The sequence below is a fragment of the Crassostrea angulata genome, chromosome 5, assembly GCF_025612915.1.
Source record: "Crassostrea angulata isolate pt1a10 chromosome 5, ASM2561291v2, whole genome shotgun sequence".
Taxonomy (NCBI): Eukaryota; Metazoa; Mollusca; class Bivalvia; order Ostreida; family Ostreidae; genus Magallana; species Magallana angulata.
In genome coordinates this window covers 11916012-11934502 of record NC_069115.1, presented here as the reverse complement: position 1 = coordinate 11934502, position 18491 = coordinate 11916012, and the positions used below count along the sequence as shown (strand labels likewise).

Below are 18491 nucleotides of genomic sequence, written 5' to 3'. Positions count from 1 at the left end.
AATTAAAACCTTACTACAAGGTCTTTATATCATGTAAAATTCATTTTTTGTATTATTCGAAGAATAGAAAAAAAAATTCTTCAAAAATTTATTTAACAGATATTTTAGACGATGTTCCAATTAAAACATGATTAGTTAAAAATTCAACCTTGATCATACCATCAAAAGTGAAATCTATGAGGACATTTAGTCTGATAAAGAGTCATTTGAGGAAGATTTATCTCTGAAAAATACAATGATAAAGAACTTGTTCCCGAGTATGAGGAAACATCCGAAAGTCCAACATCAGAGAATTCAAACATTCGATAACGATTCAATTCATCAAGAGAACACTTTCTTATGGGGACGGAAGAACTGAAGTTATCAAAGAAATTAACTTTTCATACACCGAAAAAATGAGGGAAGTTTCTCCACTCGAAGTATTTTCGAACTTTCTTAACGATTTTATGGATGAATCCTAAAACGAATGGGAGTTTGCTTCAAGAGAATCTGAGCCAATTGTGATATCTGACCCGATGAACTATTTCCCTAACAGTTATTTACTCGCGTACCCTGATGACTTACCATAGAGTGACTTCTGTAAATAAACTGTAAACGTTATGTTAAAAACACAAGTTATAAACTGTACGTATTTGTTCTTATAATGATTTCGTACCATTTTTTGTTTGAAAAGCATACGTTATTTAAGAATAGCATATTTTATTTGCATTTCCTTAATTGAACGGTGTGCAGTAGATTAACCCTGACTGCGAACAGGTCATGGGGGGGGGGCAGTTAATTGCATTAGGAGGAGAGTGTTAGATAATAGAGTGTGGAGAGCAAGGGGAGTAGTGATTTATTGTCTTAAGATTTATAGCCTGGCCTTAGGCAAGTTTATGGGGAGTGAAGGATGAGTGAGGGGAGTAATTGGGTACATATAGCCGGAGTAATTCAAGAGGAAGAGAGATATTTTGATTGTTAAATTGGATATTAACGTTAGTGCCTTTCATTTATTTCGGATTTATTAGGTGAATTATATTTTGATTATATCTAAATCTACTTCTGGATTTTAATACACATTTGTATCTATTTGAATTGCGTTCATCTCATCAGAAGGAATTAATTACTACCGGAATAATATATTGATATTTACTTTCCGCCACCAAACATAAGGACAATAGTAAAGTCGATTAAAACTCGGTAACACTATATAATTTTGCAGAGCTTAGGAGTATATTCAACCTCATAATATACTTGTTACGGAAGAAACTCTGGGGATTTTATTGTTTGGATTTATTAAGATCCGCAGTTCCTGAAAGCAACACAGATTGGAGTATATTTGGTGACGCATGGATAGAGAGATAACTGAAGCTCACTCGATCGTTGCCGATCAGATAAACGTGGCATGACGACTATTTGATGAACGAGTTAACAAGTCATACATGGACAAATTTAAACTAAATCTTTCTTAAACAAATTCGTAAAAATCATTCCTCCTTGTGCAAAAAGTGATGATGACAAAAGCTTACATGATCAGGATGATCGACAAAACTCTATATCTAGAGTTTTTACTTTGTTTTATTCACAACCAGCAGAAGATGAGGACATTGATATATTCAAGCCAGTGATATATTCAAGCCTAAATATATCTTTATTAATTTAAAAGTCGAAAACAGAAATCAACACCAATACCATAAGCTGCTTCACATATTTATTTTTGAAAACATTCTGTAGTAGTTTGATCTTTTTCACTACTGTATATGATATATTTTGACTTCGCGTTGTGTTTTTACATGATATTTCACCCAGATAATTTTGAGTCCACCTGTTAAGGCTATTAACAAAGAAAAACAGAAGAATTTGATAAGTTGAAAATATAATTTATTCGTAATTAAATAATAATTAATGACGACGAGGAGCTAGTATACCTTAGTGACCAAAGTGAATAACGAAAAATCAAAGAAAAAAGTAATTTTCCAAAATAAATATGGAATTTGAGTCTACTTAAAATTGCCACAAGGAGGGCGACTTCGTACCTTGATACAAGGTTCAGTGAAAAAGCCCGGAGATTGTGCTCGGGTTTACATACTTGTTAAACAATAGTGAACACTTAAAACAGAATTGGCCAGTAAGAATTTACGTTTTATAATAGATGAAAGAGAAAATGAATAACGAACCCGATGAATTTGGAAATAATATAAGTAGGTATTAATACACTCCTCCTCCTTTAAACAGTTATTACATTTTATTCAATAAAATTAATAATTGTAACAATACGTCATGTTATAAATAAATCAACAAATTGTAACTTTAACTGTACAACAAATGTCTTGAGACATACATTACTTTAATCAGTTTAATGTTCAATAATTTTTTCGAAGTTTGGAATGATGCAGTAGTCTCCAATCACTTCACTTTTAACTTTCTTTCCGTTTTCTCGAAGACTCTTGATGACTGACGTGTTGCCGTTGTTTTCTCCCAGGAAAATATCGATTTCCTCATCTCGACAATTAATTCGACATTCCTCTTCCAGGGAAAATGGCGCAAATAAGCCCCTCTGTTGTGCCCGTCTCTTCCTTTGGGCCAGGGCCTTTTCTTCTTTTAAATTCTTTCTTTTTCCTGCACCACAGAGTACTTACACCATAACTAAAAATCTTGCCACTGAGAAAACAATCATAGGTTCCATGCAAAAAACAAGCTTTGTCGTAAGCGTACTTATAACAGCAAATGCACATATCATTTAGGAAAATTCTCAGCAACGGCTGAGACAGCAACGGTACACCCATCGGCTGTGAATACTTCACCACCGAGGAAATCTGTCATAAATTACTTACAGACCTACCCTCATTAGGCATTTGACTACAGATGGAGACAGTGCCGCATTCCGCAAGAGAAAACAGAACTAATTCCAAAAATATCGAATGAGAGACTAACTGATACTGACTTTAAAAAGCATTTTGGTCCTGACATGGTTGCTGAAATCATTGATATAATAGGCCGAATTAGCAGATAACTGTTTTATGTCTCGGTGAAATCCGGACATAATGTAAGGGCGACTTCGGTTCATACTCGAGTACGTACTATAGTTACTAGAGTTGCAACCGAACACCGGTAGTTTCAACCCGAATTACGTCATCTGACCTAATGAACTCTACCTTCTAAAACCCAAGCACGCTGTAGAATCACTCGAGTTCTAAGATGGCGTCGGAAAGTGCAAATGCAGATGTGTAAGTTTTAATTTGTCGCATTTATCTTTTATTATATTGAATATGTAGAATATTTTTCGTTATTATGCGTACATTTTAATCGACCTGCGCACTATCTTGAACAGGGTGGGATTTATACTCAGAAAATTTGTCATCTTGGAACATTTATGCATAAATAATTTGAAGTTAATACTGAATATATGACAAAATTTCTTTTGGCCACCTTGAATAAAAGTTTTGAAAGCATTAAATTAGGGTTAATTTTGCTTTTAACATATTCAATGTACCAACTATCACAGAACCAGATTATTGATGTTGACAACTTGACAGTTTAGTAGATTAAAATATGTTAAATGTATTGTAGGGTACACATAACACTCTATAGAGGTACAGAGCAATTGCAAGCAGTCTTATCAAGAGACTTGTACGAGATGGTGAACGACCCTAACTGCGGTAACATTTCTTGATTTACATTAGTGGGACTTTTTGCTAAAATTGTAATCTGGAACATTTTTCAAGTTTTTTTTTTAAGATAAACATAGTCAAAATGTAATCAAATAAATTAACGGCCAAATGCCTTATATAGGATTTAATTATGTTTTGACTGTGTTTATACCAAAAATGACTTGAAAAATGCATTTGGTTTATTTCTGAGACATAGAAAATATAAATATCTGATTAATTTATGTTGCATAAGTACTGTAAATGTATTTATATGCCTTTGCTTTCATAACTTTGTGTAAAACAATAAAATCGAATCTTTTTTAGCTTTCAATTAATTCACAATCTGAATTGTTAATGAACAGAAAATTGCTCTATACTCTGTCCCAAGATATCCTGGATTCACATTTGGCTTAATTGCTTGATAATTATAAATACCTCAGGATTCAAACGATGTTCATTCGAAAGTATGAAAAATTTCCAAGATTTCTCAATTGAAACGCCCCTGTTAGCTTATCAGGTTTCAATCCAATGCTTAAAAGTGTGTTGTCTACAGAGATTATTTATTGCAGCAAGCCCGGATGATAACGTTGAAAAATTGCGGATGTATTCCGAATGGAGAAAAGATGTAAACATCCCCATGATAAATCGCTGTAAGGAATGTGTTTTCGTTCCTGTGAATTTTTCCGAGTGAAAGATGATAGAGTGTCAATGAAAATAAAATATCCCTTTCAACTATTTCAATTGCACTTCTTTCACAGGTATTTGTATTTTTAATAAAAATCGTCCAAAATGTGCTGCATAAATATCTTGGGACAGACTATAGACTAGTATCTATACTTCATTATTTTTTACATAAATATTTCTTCACATTATAGACCCAAATCTTAAGGAGCAGGTATATAAAGCTGCGGTTAACAACAAAACGTCAAGTGACACAAGTAGACCAAGTACAACGTCAAGTGACACAAGTAGACCAAGTACAACGTCAAGTGACACAAGTAGACCAAGTACAAGTAGCAGTAGTTGCTCTTCCCCAGTAAACGGACCTGAAAAGGTAATGAAATAACCATGCATTCCATATTACTTGTATAATTCCTACTGACACTGAATGAATAAATACATGTTTAACTTAATAAAATGTACAGTCATGTTAATGAGAAAATGATTCATAATTTAATTCAACCAATTTGATTCTTAAAGCTGCATGGTCTGATTATACATCAAATTTTATGACTGCTTTTAAATGATGGTTATGCTAGTAATTTGTATTAAAAAAATAGACTTTGCAATAGTTTTCCCATCAAAATTTAGTGATATTTAGATAAAAAAAAATTATTTACAAAATTTGACTTAAAAACAAATGACACAAAAGGGTATCATGTTATTTCGCCTCATATTAAAATTCGCCCCTGAGGCTGAGGCGGCTATAATGGTATTAAAACTATGAAATTGCTATAGATAAAGGTCATAATGTTTTAGCGCATCAAAAAAAACTGTGAACATTTTGTTCACTAATATTTCTTAAGTTTAATTGTTTACAATCGATGCATAACATGCAGATTTGAATAAATCTAATAATTTGGGTGATGAAACTAAACGGTTTCCTTTTCTAAACATTCCCATTATGCAGTTTGGGTTTTTTTTGGTTTTTTTTTAAGGATGCCCATAGAAATTATTGTATTTACTTTGAATATTTCTAACACTTTGAAGGGACACCAATTCTGCTGGTGTAAATAGGCAAACGTCTATAACTGTCTAAGATAATTTGTTTCGATAGAAAATTATTTGATACAGTTATAATGAAACAATAAGACCATGCACCTTAAACACATAAATTGGGATACAGCATTCTTCAAGTAAATCATTTCCTTGAGTTAGGTTAGTGATAAGTTTTATATTTTTCGGTAGGTTCATATTTGGAAGGAGTGTGAAGAGAAAGAATTGATCTCCATCAGATCTGACATGGAAGAAGAGTTTGAACAAGTTAAAAACCATGATGTTTTGTGGAATCGGATAACAAAAACATTAAATAACCACAAAGTCCCTGTTAGTTGCAACCAAGTTAAAAACAAGTGGAAAAAATTGAAGAAAACCTACAAAAAAGTAGTTGATGATAATCAAAAAACGGGAAACAAGAAAACTACATGGAGGTATTTTGAAGAATTTAATTTACTGTATGGAAATAGAGCTTCAACAACTGCTAAGGTAACATATGACAGTGTAAAGGGGACACTGAACAGTCCACAGTCAGAAGAAAGTTCTGGTGAACACGGTCAAGGAGCACCTGCTTGTTCTGCATCCACATCTGCACATCAGAATACTGGTAAAAGAAAACCATCAACAAGTGTAACTGGTGATCATGAATTAGAGTTCAAAAATCCCAAAAAAGCAAAGTTGGCAAATGTTGTTGACAAATTAACTGCACAAGGCGATGAAATGATCCAAGAAATGCGAAAACAACATGAGGCAAAGATGAATCGCTTTGACAAGCTACTGGACTTGCTAGGAAAAAGAAATTAAATCTGCGTTAATGTATTTCTCATTCAATTACTGTATTCATTCCATTTTGCCCAGCAAATTTTGTATTATTTAATGTTTGTCAAAGGATCAAATTCACATTTTTTAGTTCAATAGTGAATTCTTTTGTTTTATATGACATCAGACTTTGTCCATCATTTTTGTGAATTTTTCTTGATGGAAAAAAATGAAAGCTTTTTGGAAGTTTTTCTTTTAAGGAATATTCATTCAATGTTGCCAAGCATATGTTTTGTATATTTAATGAATGGTTTATATTTATACTCCTCGCAAACAAAGTTTCAGATGGTATTTAGGAATCACCTTGTCCATCTGTCTGTCTGTGCAATCGTGTCTGGTCCATATCTCTCTTATGAAGAAACATTGGATGTTCCTACTTTACATAAAGGTCGGTTATGTCATTTTAAAGAAAAATGCATAATTCCTTTCTAGTTTATACCTTGTAATGGAATTGATTGGATCCGAAGCTAAAGTTGACACTGAGAATTCTTGTGATTTGTAAATAAGTATTGATTGTGAACTTTGGTCATTTTTGCCAGTTGAAGGTCACTAAGAAAAATGGAACTTTTTTTTTTACCTTGCTCCGAAGGAGAGTGATTTATTTTTTTACACGTCTGCTTTTCTGTCCGTAACAAACTTTTCGTTGCAGTGTAATCAGATATATCAAATATGATGGCTTCTTATTAACTTATGACTGTTTATTTTCACAATTGAATTTTCGAACAAATTTTTGTCACAGTTTTTTCACCAAGTACCCATTGCAGAGTTTTGAAATTTTGAAACGGACAGCCATATGGTGGGAATGGAACAAATCTGACCTCAATTTCCTGTTAATTTTGACTTTGGTTGTTTATTATGTATTTACATCATAGCAGGGGTATTGGTAATGAGCATTAGCTCACATATTTTTTGATTGTTATGAAAACATAAATATTGTTTGTTGTTTTGGAAAATGAAAACGTAAACAATATTCATTATTTTATTGTTATTTTTTATTGTAAAATTTAAAGTAATGGTATGAATGCAACTGTCAGTTCCAGCGTTTGAGAGAGACTGTTTCATCAAATACACTTATGGTAGTCCTGCCATAATTTGTAGTCTTCTGTTAATACCATTCACATCATTTCTAAATAAGTTTGGATAATTGTTTGGATGACCGTTTCCATCTTCCTCAATGAAATTTTCTACATCATCCTTGTGTATAATGCACAGGTTGTGCAAGATGCATCCTGAAACTATGATAGAAACAATATCTTCAGGTTTATGAACAGGTATTTCTCGCGAACGACGAAATCGCCCTTTAAGATGTCCTATACAACGCTCTACAACCTGTCGTCCTGACGATAATACACGGTTGAAGCGTCTTTGTTGTAAATTCAGTCTGCCATTATCCCTGAATGGGGTTACAAGCCATGGCTTTAGCGGATATGCACTATCACCTATGATGAGTTTATCGGGGTCAATACAGCTGCCAGCTTCAGCTCTGGTAAACAGCTCGGAATTCCGCAATACTCTTGCATCATGGGTACTTCCAGGCCACCCAGTGTAGATGTTAGTTAGAAGAGGGGTGTCGTCGCACACAACCTGCAAAATCCCCATTGATATGCAACTTGTATAAAAAAATTTACAGAATTATTTCCGTATTAATACCGATTTTTATTTATACATTTAATTTTTTAAAAATCCTATTTTTTAAAGAATTTTCAAAGAAAGCAAATACCTGAAGCTGCATAGAGGGAAACGATTTTCTGTTTATGTAATCGGGATCTCCTCCAGGGCAGGAAGATAGGCGAATATGTGTTCCGTCAAGGACACCAACTGTGTGAGGAAACATGTAGTTCAGCTGAAACCTTGTAGCAATGACTTGTTGCTCAGCAGAACTTGGCCATCTGATTACCTGGTATTTAAATAAGATAATAAAAACTTTAAATTCTTGTACATGTGTACAATTTGAATAATGTTAACTTCAGAACTCTGCTTTCGAAGCTTTTTGTACATAAGCTGTATTCATTGTAATTAAAAAGTGCTAACATAGTTGTTATCACATTTCAAATTACAGTAATACATTAATTTGTAAGTTCTACTTTTATACATACATTAGCAAGACACTCAATTATGATTCTGCAGGTTCTCCCAATAATTCTATGCACAGTTGCAAGACCAACATTGAAGCACGGGCTAACTTCTCTCATGGACTCGGTGTTAGCCATGTAACATGCAAATATTAGCAGCTGTTTGGTAGGTTCTGTCTCGACCAGTCCTCCACAGTGATCTGAAGCTAGCCTGTGTCCAATGTGAACAAGGATTTCCTCGAACATCTCTCTGCTTAGGCGAAAGTGGTATTTAAAGTCGCATGAATTAAACTGGGGTATAATAATATCTTCGGCAAACCCTGTTATCCGAGGCAAATATGGTCGCCTGGAAGCAAACTGACTCTGGGCAATAAGATGCCCTATTGTCGAATTTCTGAGACTCCAAAAGTGTACAATGTCATGGTCATCGTCAAAAAAATTCTCCAGAATAATATATAGCACACCTAAGGTAGCCATGACAGTACACTACTCGTGTAACTCTAGTAGTCAGCTGTTAGTTCGGTTGAAAACCACGTGTAGCTGTAACCATCCGGTCATGTGATGACCTACTCGAGTGCGTACTCGAGTATGAACCGAAGTCGCTCTAAGAGACAAAGATCATCAGTTAAAGTATAAACTGTAGCGTGTAGTGATGAAAGAAAAGGTTGCTTTTTGGTCTACTTATTTGTGCAGTTAAAGCATTTATATATCGGTTAGCTGCGTCACTTGTCAGTGTCGATCTAACAATTTCGGCAATTATATGTTGTGTGATAGTATATTCCAAATTTGAAAAGACGTTGGATACTTGTTAATTGCCAAATCAAAGGATAACATCAATTAGTATTAAGTCGTTCAATTGAAGGTTGGCAAAAAAGCGAAAAGTACTGGTTAATAAAGTACAACCTATAAAGTAAAATTTCCTTATATTTCGTCTGAATCAAATTTGTTGAAATATAAACAATAGTACATCATGTCAGCTATGACATTTTATTATTATCTATGATTTTGTGTTATGGTTCCTTCATACACCATTGATATTTGTTTTTAGACTCAAGTCAGGTATAGGTGCATCTATACAGTTATCATAGACATGATATAAAAAAATTCATTTTCTGGTTATTTAGTGCATATGAACATGGGCCAAAAAATTCTCTTTAACTGTACCTCTGACAGTAACTCTGGACCCTTCTTGCAATTCCAGAGCATCTCCAACAGAAATGGCTTCAGGAGAAAGGAACAGTCTGATGTCCTCTTCCCATTTCTTTATGAGAACATCTTTGTCAGTGTTTGGGAGCTGTTTGAGCTGTGAGAAAAAGAAGTATTTAAACTTATGGTAAAATCTGTGACTTGCATTTGTTTTCTATTTTTTTTAGGAATTGCACCAAAGTAACAAACCACTTAGTTCACTATACACAATCTTTTTTTTATATAAAATTCAAATGATTTTGCTGGACCTGTTTTATAATTACAAAAAAGTCATAGTTCATTATTTCAATCAAAATGACAGAATTAAATTTTGTGAATATGTGCATATTTTGTATGGGGGTTAGGCCAGCCTTAAAAAAGTGCTTGTTTGGAATTGCGACCTGGGAGTATCTAGACCCAGGAGGGAGGAAGATCAATATTTTTTTATTTTTCAAAACTGAGGTATATTATAACGTAATTATAAATTGATGGAAAAATAAAAATCTCTGTATAATTTTTTTTATACTTTCTTTCTAATAAAATGTTATCAGTGAGAGGTATCTCAATGAAGCGGCAGGCAATTCCAAACAAACAAGAATTCTATTTTGGCCTTATCTACGGTAAAATGTTAAATACGAAAATCAGCATGTCAATCCCTCTGTCTGTGCAAAGTTGGTGTCTGGTCCACATCTTTCTTATGGAGAAACATTGGAAGGTATTGCCTTACATACAGAATGCTTACGACCTAAGAATGTGTCATCATCTTGACCTAAAGTCATTCGGGCAAGGTCAAGGTCACTGGCAGAAAAAGTGCACAATTTGTATCTGGTCCATATGTTACTTATAGAGAAACATTGGAAATTCTTGCTTCACACAAAGATTGCTTATGACCTGAGGATGTTGCCCATGGGCCTTTTGTTTAAGCCCTTAGATGCTTTGTACAAATCTTTTTGATTTAATTGTAAAGATGATTGTTTATAATTGTTAAAAGTTACTACTTAATTTGTAGTTGATGGTACTTACAATGGTTCCTCTTCTCATTGTGAAGTTGAACTATGTTGCATAGAACGAGTCTGCAGCAGTCGGAAGCTTAGAGAACTTTTTCTTAGTGGATATTATCATATTACTACCGGTTTTTAGGTTTTTTAGGTTGAGAAGCGTAGTTAGAAAACGGGAGAATTCCTGTCCAGTCCTGGACAGGAACTTCCTCTCCTCCCCTTCCTCCAGCACGACAAAGAAGTCGTAGGTGGATTTCTGAAATTAGAGAATTGAAAACGTTTTTGGTAAGTTGGACATGTTAGGGTAAAAAATGTAAATTTTCAAACAAATTTTTCAGCAACTATTTATTGCAGATGCTTGAAATATTTCGATTACTGATTGATTTGATGGAAATAATTTTATCTTTAAATATTGCACAACATGATTCATATGGGTTTTTCTCAATATTCTAGTCGGAAAAGTCCAAGAATTTATGTTATAAAAAATGTGTAATTCAAATATATATAAAAACTATTTGCCATGTGTAATGAAGTTCTTTTTGAATTTTGTGGGGGTGATAGCGAAAACGACAAACAGTAAAATAAACAAAACAAAATGAATATATTTATCAACAAAACAAAATAAAATAATAGAATATGAAGAGACTCACACTAACACACACCCTCACTTTCTCACAAAGAAAGAAAATATAACTTTAAAAGTTAATCGATCAACACTGACAACGAAACAACAGTGAATTAATCTTTAACACATTCAATTGTCAGTATCTATATGAAACAAATAAATGCTTTAAACGCTGGCTAAATATAGCTATAACAGTATGTAAAGGAATAAACCAACAAATCAAAATTACCAATACTGTTATATGTAATTTCACAGAAAAAATAAATTGGAATGTTATCTGTAATTAAACAATCAACTTTATCACTAGGTAAACTGATAAATCATTTAATCATAAAATAGAATTGAAAGTTTGGCTTCAAATAATAGCAAAAGCCACCCTAAAATAGTAACCACTGGGCCTCCATAGCACACAAAACACGTAAACAAAATGCCCTGTCTCCAGTCCCGGACTCGAAGGTCTCTCACTGGAAAACTATCCACACAGAGCCTCCTGAGAATAAACGTTCAAACACGAGCTCCCGTGCGTCCCACTTGCGTCACGCGCTGCTCCGTTAATAGTACTCGGTCCTAGTCCTGCCCATCATATGCTACGCTAAGCCTTCACTGACGTTTCACCACTGACCCACCGGCTTTAACGATATAACTATCCCTGCAATGAAACAATAATTACCTATAGACTTATTCATTTATACAACGGAAATAAGAAAGACCACACCCCGTAAATATACTATGAAACTGACAAAATATATACAAAAACTTACCAGCTGGAAAAAATTAATGCAATAAATGATGTTTTTGGATTTGCAGTTCATATTAGAGTTGACTTTGAAAACCGTACCATTTTTGAATGAAATTGTTTGTCCTGTCTGTCTGCAAGTCCAAAAACATCATTTACTGCATGACCTGTGATGGATGCGGAGAAAATTACATTGGGCAAACGGGACCAAATTAGCCGACCGTATGAGGGTACATAAGCAGCAGATAAGGGATCCTTCTGTTCGTAACACTCCGTGTAGTGAACATTTTGATGTGTGCGGGAGAGGCCGATTTGAAATTTTTCCATTTTACAAAGTACCCCAGATAGCATGACTTTGTTGGGCCAACATTGGCTGTAGGTTGTAAGGTTGGCGTTGGCTTAACAATGTTGGGACAACATTGGGCCAATGTACACTTGACACATCTAACTTGAGTGTCAATGTTAGTTGGGAAGACAGCGTTGGGCCAACATTGGGCCAATGTACACTTGACACAACTAACTTGAGTGTCAATGTTAGTTGGGAAGACAGCGTTGGGCCAACATTGGGCCAATGTACACTTGACACAACTAACTTGAGAGTCAATGTTAGTTGGGAAGACAGCGTTGGGCCAACATTGGGCCAATGTTCACTTGACACAACTAACTTGAGTGTCAATGTTAGTTGGGAAGACAGCGTTGGGCCAACATTGGACCAATGTACACTTGACACAACTAACTTGAGAGTCAATGTTAGTTGGGAACACAACTTTGGGCCAACATATTGGGTCAATGTTGTAAATTTACAATCAATGCCAGTTGAGACATGATATCGGCCCAACAACGATCCAACGTCTGTTAATTACATTTTTTATTTCCATATTAGTTTGTTGGTCGATTAAATTTATCAAAACACGCATTATAAACTTTTCAACAGTGGTTTTATGTTTATACATGTCTTTTTATTATTTCTTTTTACCATGTTTTGAGATAGAATCATTACTAAAAGCTAATTATACAGTCAATAGTTACATGTATATACTCTCATGTTAAAATATGCAAGTCTAATTTTTATTCTTAAAATTGTGAAAACCCAAAATTAAAATGAAGATATTCTGCAAATATATTCAGCTGCATAATTGTTCTAAAGTGTAGAATTTAAGTTGCCGATCCTGAGATAAGAGATAGCACATTCACTGACCAAGCAATTAAGACAGAGTTTTCTCAGCGTGAGGCTGGCCAGTTTCCATGGTTATTGTGATATCTGATCTGTTGGGATGGCCAAACCTGCTCCCATTTAGCATTTTGTAGGACAGATCTAAACAGTCTGCTCAATGTATAGCCACAGTCAAGCGAATAAAACAGAAATGTAAGTATTATATTTATCTCAAATAACTGCAGATATTTATTAAGCCAATTTCATTAACGTCTCAATAAATGTTTCTTTCATTTTTTGAATATTTGTATTTTTTTCAAGGGAATATGTGCAAGCTGCCCCCTTCCAGTCTGACGAACTTTCAACTGACTTTGAAATTTGATGTTTTTGAAAACCAGTGTTTTATTTGGATGACCATGAACAGATGAAGATATAAATGAAGCAAAACAAACAGAAGAGAGTGAATTATTACTTTATTCTATTTTGGAGTAACTAAGTTTAAAAAGTGTGGATGTAGATTTACCCTGTGAACATATGCTAGCTAAATAACGAACGGCCGTCATTTAATTTCAAGGATTATTTTTATCATGGTTTGTGCACTCTGGATTCAAAATAAATCCATCATTTAAATTGTGATATATTGTTGCATTTGTATTGTTGCACCTATATTGGAACAACATTGACCCAACATTGTGCCAGTGTTGGTCATATGTTACATATCTTGGCCCACTGTTGGGCCAGTGTTGGTCATATGTTACGTACATTGGCCCACCGTTGGGCCAGTGTTGGTCATATGTTACATACCTTGGCCCACCGTTGGGCCAGTGTTGGTCATTTGTTACGTACGTTGGCCCACTGTTGGGCCAATATCAGAAGATGACAAATGTGGCATTGTGCCTATGTCGGCCCAACATGTTGGGCCAATGTTGGGCCGATTAGCAAAATTACATTGGGCCAACATCATTTGCCAACATTGGGCCAATGTAACTGGTTTTGTTGGGCCAACGTTGGCCCAACAAAGTCATGCTATCTGGGACGCGAGGAAAGTGATCAGCTACGACTTGCAAAAGAACAATATTTCATAAATAAATTTAAACCTAAACTTAATCGATAATTGCATTATTTATTCTGCATTGACTTTATTTAGCTTTCATTTTATTAACCTCTTATCTTAAAACAATATCATTTGTACATATTTTATTACGTTAACATATGTTTGTAAAAAATATTTGCCGCCATCTCCAAATCTCAAAATATTGTTTACACTGTTCATGATGTTGTCTACTTTATGACGTCATAATAACGATGTCAACGTTTGTTATTTCTGTTACAATTTGAAATCCACTGAAGAGCCGATCAGGCGAAAGCGCTCTGGATTAAATTTGAAAGAAATGGATTATTGTGTTATCGTCTACTGAAAACCTTTTATATATATATATATATATATATATATATATATATATATATATATATATATATAATATATATCTTTTGTGAAACATTATAGACTTTCATTCGGTGTTTATCTCCGAAAATTATCCCAGTGTGATAACGAGTCATTGCTCTTTCAGTTTAACCTTTAGCTCTGTTGGCATAATTTGTTAACTCGTACCTTAATTTAGATATAATTTTATAATGGTATACCTGTTTCTGGCGTGAAGCACAATCGGCTACATCTTCGCTAGCCAAGGGTTTTCGGTCCACTTACCGAAAACCCTTGGCTAGCGAAGATGAATCGGCTACAACTGAATCTAAGTGTTACGGCAGTATGTCCCACAGTCATCAGGAGTAACAAAGTACTGATGAAGTTTTTCATATACGTACATTTGCAGGGCAAATGTAGCGCCGAACCAAGCGGTCTTGCAACAACCTTTCATGATTTCAGTTTCCATATTTGTTCCTCACATTTTGAAAATAGATGACGAATTTCAAGTCAACCGTTTATTTACACATCACAAATTTAAACATTCTGAACAAATAATCCACATTATAAAATCCAAATAAACACAATCACATAAACATGTGTAGCGCCGCACCGATTGGTCTTACAATACCTTTAATTCTTCACATTTTGAAAATAGACGCCGAATTTCTAGTCTACAGTTTATTACACATCACAAATATACACATTCCGAACAAATAATCCACAGTATAAAATCCAACTATATACACGTAAATCCAAAACATAGACGACTTTAAAAATCCAATTGCTAAGTGAGTCATATCTAAGTAAGTTCTGCGTCTAAGTACATGTAAGTTCTAAGTAAGTGTCTTCTGTCCTAGCTATTGTCGGGCTATATATACCAGAGATCCGCTCCTGACGATCAGGAGCACTTTTTAGGATCCTAACTATCAGGAGTCGATACACTGTATAATTATATAATTAATGGTCAGTGTGGAGTCAGCAGGAGGTGAGATTAGAGGGACGATTAGGAAACTGATAAGATTTACAGCCTAAGTGTAGATAATGTGTAAACAATTAATGAAAAATTATATCAATGAAGATAAGATATTAAACCGTTACAACTCCCCTGCATTAAGATTTGACTCCGTTTAAATATAAAGATAGCACGTAACAAAATAAAAAAAAAAACTAGCAACATATCAATATATATCAATAACGCGCAATAAAAACAAAATTTCACATGTAAATTGCTAATGTGTCTTTTATTAATTTTCAATCTAAAGTTGAAAATGATTACATGACAAATTATTCTCCACAAGTCACACCCTTTTGTTATTTGTCTTGTTATTTTGGTTATAAACAAAGACTTGGGCAGCTTCTCCACCCAATGGATGTATCCGTTTGTTGAGGCTAGATAGATTAAAAGAAGGCAGAAATAAAGTAAACGTCCGGCTGGTTTTATTCAATGATGAAAAGTGACATAAAACAAGCTATAGAGAGCGACTCAAGGCCTTACAAATTTACCAATGTTATTAAAAATTTCATTCCATCAAAGTTACCTAATTTAAACATGTTAAAGTTTAGAAATTAAACAACAAATCATAAATCAATATCTTGATTAAATCAAACCAAAAATAAAACAATGCTATAAACAACCTGACATAACCTTTTTCTATTCTTTTTCATGTAAACAAAGTAAACAATAAAGTTGGGATCAGAGACTCGGCGATCGATTACGTAATACAAATAAACTGAAAATCTTTGCAAATTCTACTTTACCTGACATTGCTTCAAAAATGCGAAAACATGCATAATGCTTAAATACTTTTGAGAATATAAATGCCATTATTATGTAATAGATCATTAATAACACATCGGCGATCATCTCACTAATATTTCCTAACAATAATGAAAGTAGTCTCGTTCAACCAGACGCTCGGCTGTCTCCGTAAATCTCCGACGAGCAGAGAGTCTGGTAAAGCGTCACGTTGATAACCGCTACCGATAGGGGGCGGTGATTTAGTTTCAATTTGAATCGTTGTCAATGTGTGCCGGTTAAGAGATTTGTGTGACATACAGTACTTTATTTTCTTGCCGTAAAAATTATGGAACTTACGTCAATTTAGTCTTATACTATAGTCTCGCTTTCCATAGACTCATTAAACATGGCTGAACTTAAGTTGGACGAAGCGGTGAATGTTTGTTTACAACCTTGACAGCTATAAAATAGATTAATAATTGGTTTTACCCTATCCCGTAAGGTAACACTGCAAATAAATCCTTTCCATTTATAACCGTTTTTAAACTTTCCAGTCGTAGATCTTTTAGTTTAAACGGCAAAATCGTTTGCTTCTGTCATTGTTTACATGTTATAGGATGTGTGTTTCTTTCAACCAATCAAATTCAATACCAGGATTTTGGTAAGCCTCGTTTTGACGTTACAAACATTAACGTGACGCTTTACCAGACTCTCTGTTGTCGGAGATTTACGGAGACAGCCGAGCGTCTGGTTGAACGAGACTATAATGAAAGTAAGTATGTCCATTTTTGGCAATAATTTGCACCTCGATCCCGATCCCACTGAACATAAAAATTTACAAATTTTACTGTGCAACATAAAAACTATTTCACTACATACCTTCACTTTGTAAACAGGTTTGCATTAGGGATGTATACAAAAGTAACTAACTACACTATAATTATTTCTAACTTAGACAAAGACCAAAGTGAGCAATGACCAAAATTAAAAAAAAAATAAAACTTTTAATTAAATCCTTTACTAAATTAATTTCAAGCTCTAAAATTTCTTAATTTGAATGATTTTAAAAGTTTAACCACAATAATTAATTACCTAAGAAAAATAGAACTAAAGTTACCCAGATAGATTAAAAGAAGGCAGAAATAAAGCAAACGTCCGGCTGGTTTTATTCAATGATGAAAAGTGAACAGCCGGGACGCGCAACCTGTTTGAATCAAATTTCTAAGATGTCCTTTTTAACCAATCAAAAATGATTCTGGAGATATTGGTTGTCAAAAAAAAGAATTAGATTACAAAAGAACATTTGGTCATTGCGTGTCCACTTAATCTATAAGTCTTTGACGCAACTAATTAAACAACACTGGCCAGGTAAATAATTTTAGGGGCATCGTTAATCCCGTAACAAAGAACTTATCACTCATGGACTAAATCAAATGGATGCTATAAAAACATTTACAACAAAATTACCTCAAAAATCTTGTGAAGCCCACGTTTGAAAAACTTTTATCAGAAGAACAAAGAAACCTTAAGTTTGGCATACCCGATAAAATAAAGTTGACATGTGCAATAAATAAAATGACACCTCAGAGTAACCAAACAAAAGCTAAAATAAAATATATAAAAATTTATGAACGTTTTTTTCTTAAAGCACCAAAATCATTAAATTCTGTAATAGTTAAATTTATCATAAAATATATTTCAAAGAAATAAAAATTTAAGATCAATTCTATGTAAGAATCAATGATATATAAAAGGGTCTGGCCACGCTTAGTCACCAATTTTCCTTATATTTCATACATGGACACACCTAGGTGTAAAACGCAAAAAACCACTAAAAGTTGGTTGCTGGGGGTAACCGTTGCCATGGTAATCGAGGCTGAAGATGGGAAAATAGCAAAACTTGCCTACTTTGAAGCCATATTAGAAGGTTTTGCCCACTAATGTAAACTATCAAAGACATAAAACAGCCTTTGTCCTATTTTCAATTATTTAATTATTTAAGAAAATTGATGGAGAAACCAACACTTTTAAAATGTTACCATGGAAACCGTTACAAATATTTTAAATCAGTTTTCTGCGGTTTTTTAATTAGCCCAAATGGGAAACTGTTTAATTTTTACATCCATATCAATGTCCATGCAATATATATTTTATCATGAAAATTGACATCCATTGCTATGGCAACAAGACCAAAAATTAAGAAAAACTGAGAAATTGAAGATTATTTTGATATGCTTTCATTCCTGATTTTAGAATTTATTTGCAATTGTTTTAGTTGGAACTTGTAAAAATATATCTAAATTTTCATTATACACCACAATAACCTTTGTTATGCAACAGAAAAGTGTTGTTGCTATGGAAAATTAAGTTGCGTAAACAATCACATAGAAATTC

The 18491-nt window shown here is 33.8% G+C and overlaps 2 protein-coding genes and 1 long non-coding RNA gene across 3 annotated transcripts; 2 read left to right on the top strand and 1 right to left on the bottom strand.

Annotated features, from left to right (window-relative positions):
• The first annotated feature begins 3053 nt into the window (after positions 1-3053).
• Positions 3054-6223, top strand: LOC128183147 (uncharacterized). The gene is made up of 4 exons (XM_052852038.1): positions 3054-3206; positions 3550-3638; positions 4505-4683; positions 5538-6223. The coding sequence occupies exons 1-4, from the start codon at positions 3178-3180 to the stop codon at positions 6147-6149; spliced, it is 909 nt and encodes a 302-aa protein (XP_052707998.1). The 5' UTR covers positions 3054-3177; the 3' UTR covers positions 6150-6223.
• A 906-nt stretch (positions 6224-7129) lies between these two features.
• Positions 7130-8729, bottom strand: LOC128185954 (putative nuclease HARBI1). The gene is made up of 3 exons (XM_052855673.1): positions 8261-8729; positions 7885-8061; positions 7130-7748 (listed from the first exon to the last, which is right to left on the bottom strand). The coding sequence occupies exons 1-3, from the start codon at positions 8711-8713 to the stop codon at positions 7236-7238; spliced, it is 1143 nt and encodes a 380-aa protein (XP_052711633.1). The 5' UTR covers positions 8714-8729; the 3' UTR covers positions 7130-7235.
• Positions 8730-12869: 4140 nt separating this feature from the next.
• Positions 12870-13567, top strand: LOC128185889 (uncharacterized). The gene is made up of 2 exons (XR_008243857.1): positions 12870-13146; positions 13255-13567. It is a non-coding gene; the product is annotated as an uncharacterized LOC128185889 (long non-coding RNA).
• The last annotated feature ends 4924 nt before the right edge of the window (positions 13568-18491 follow it).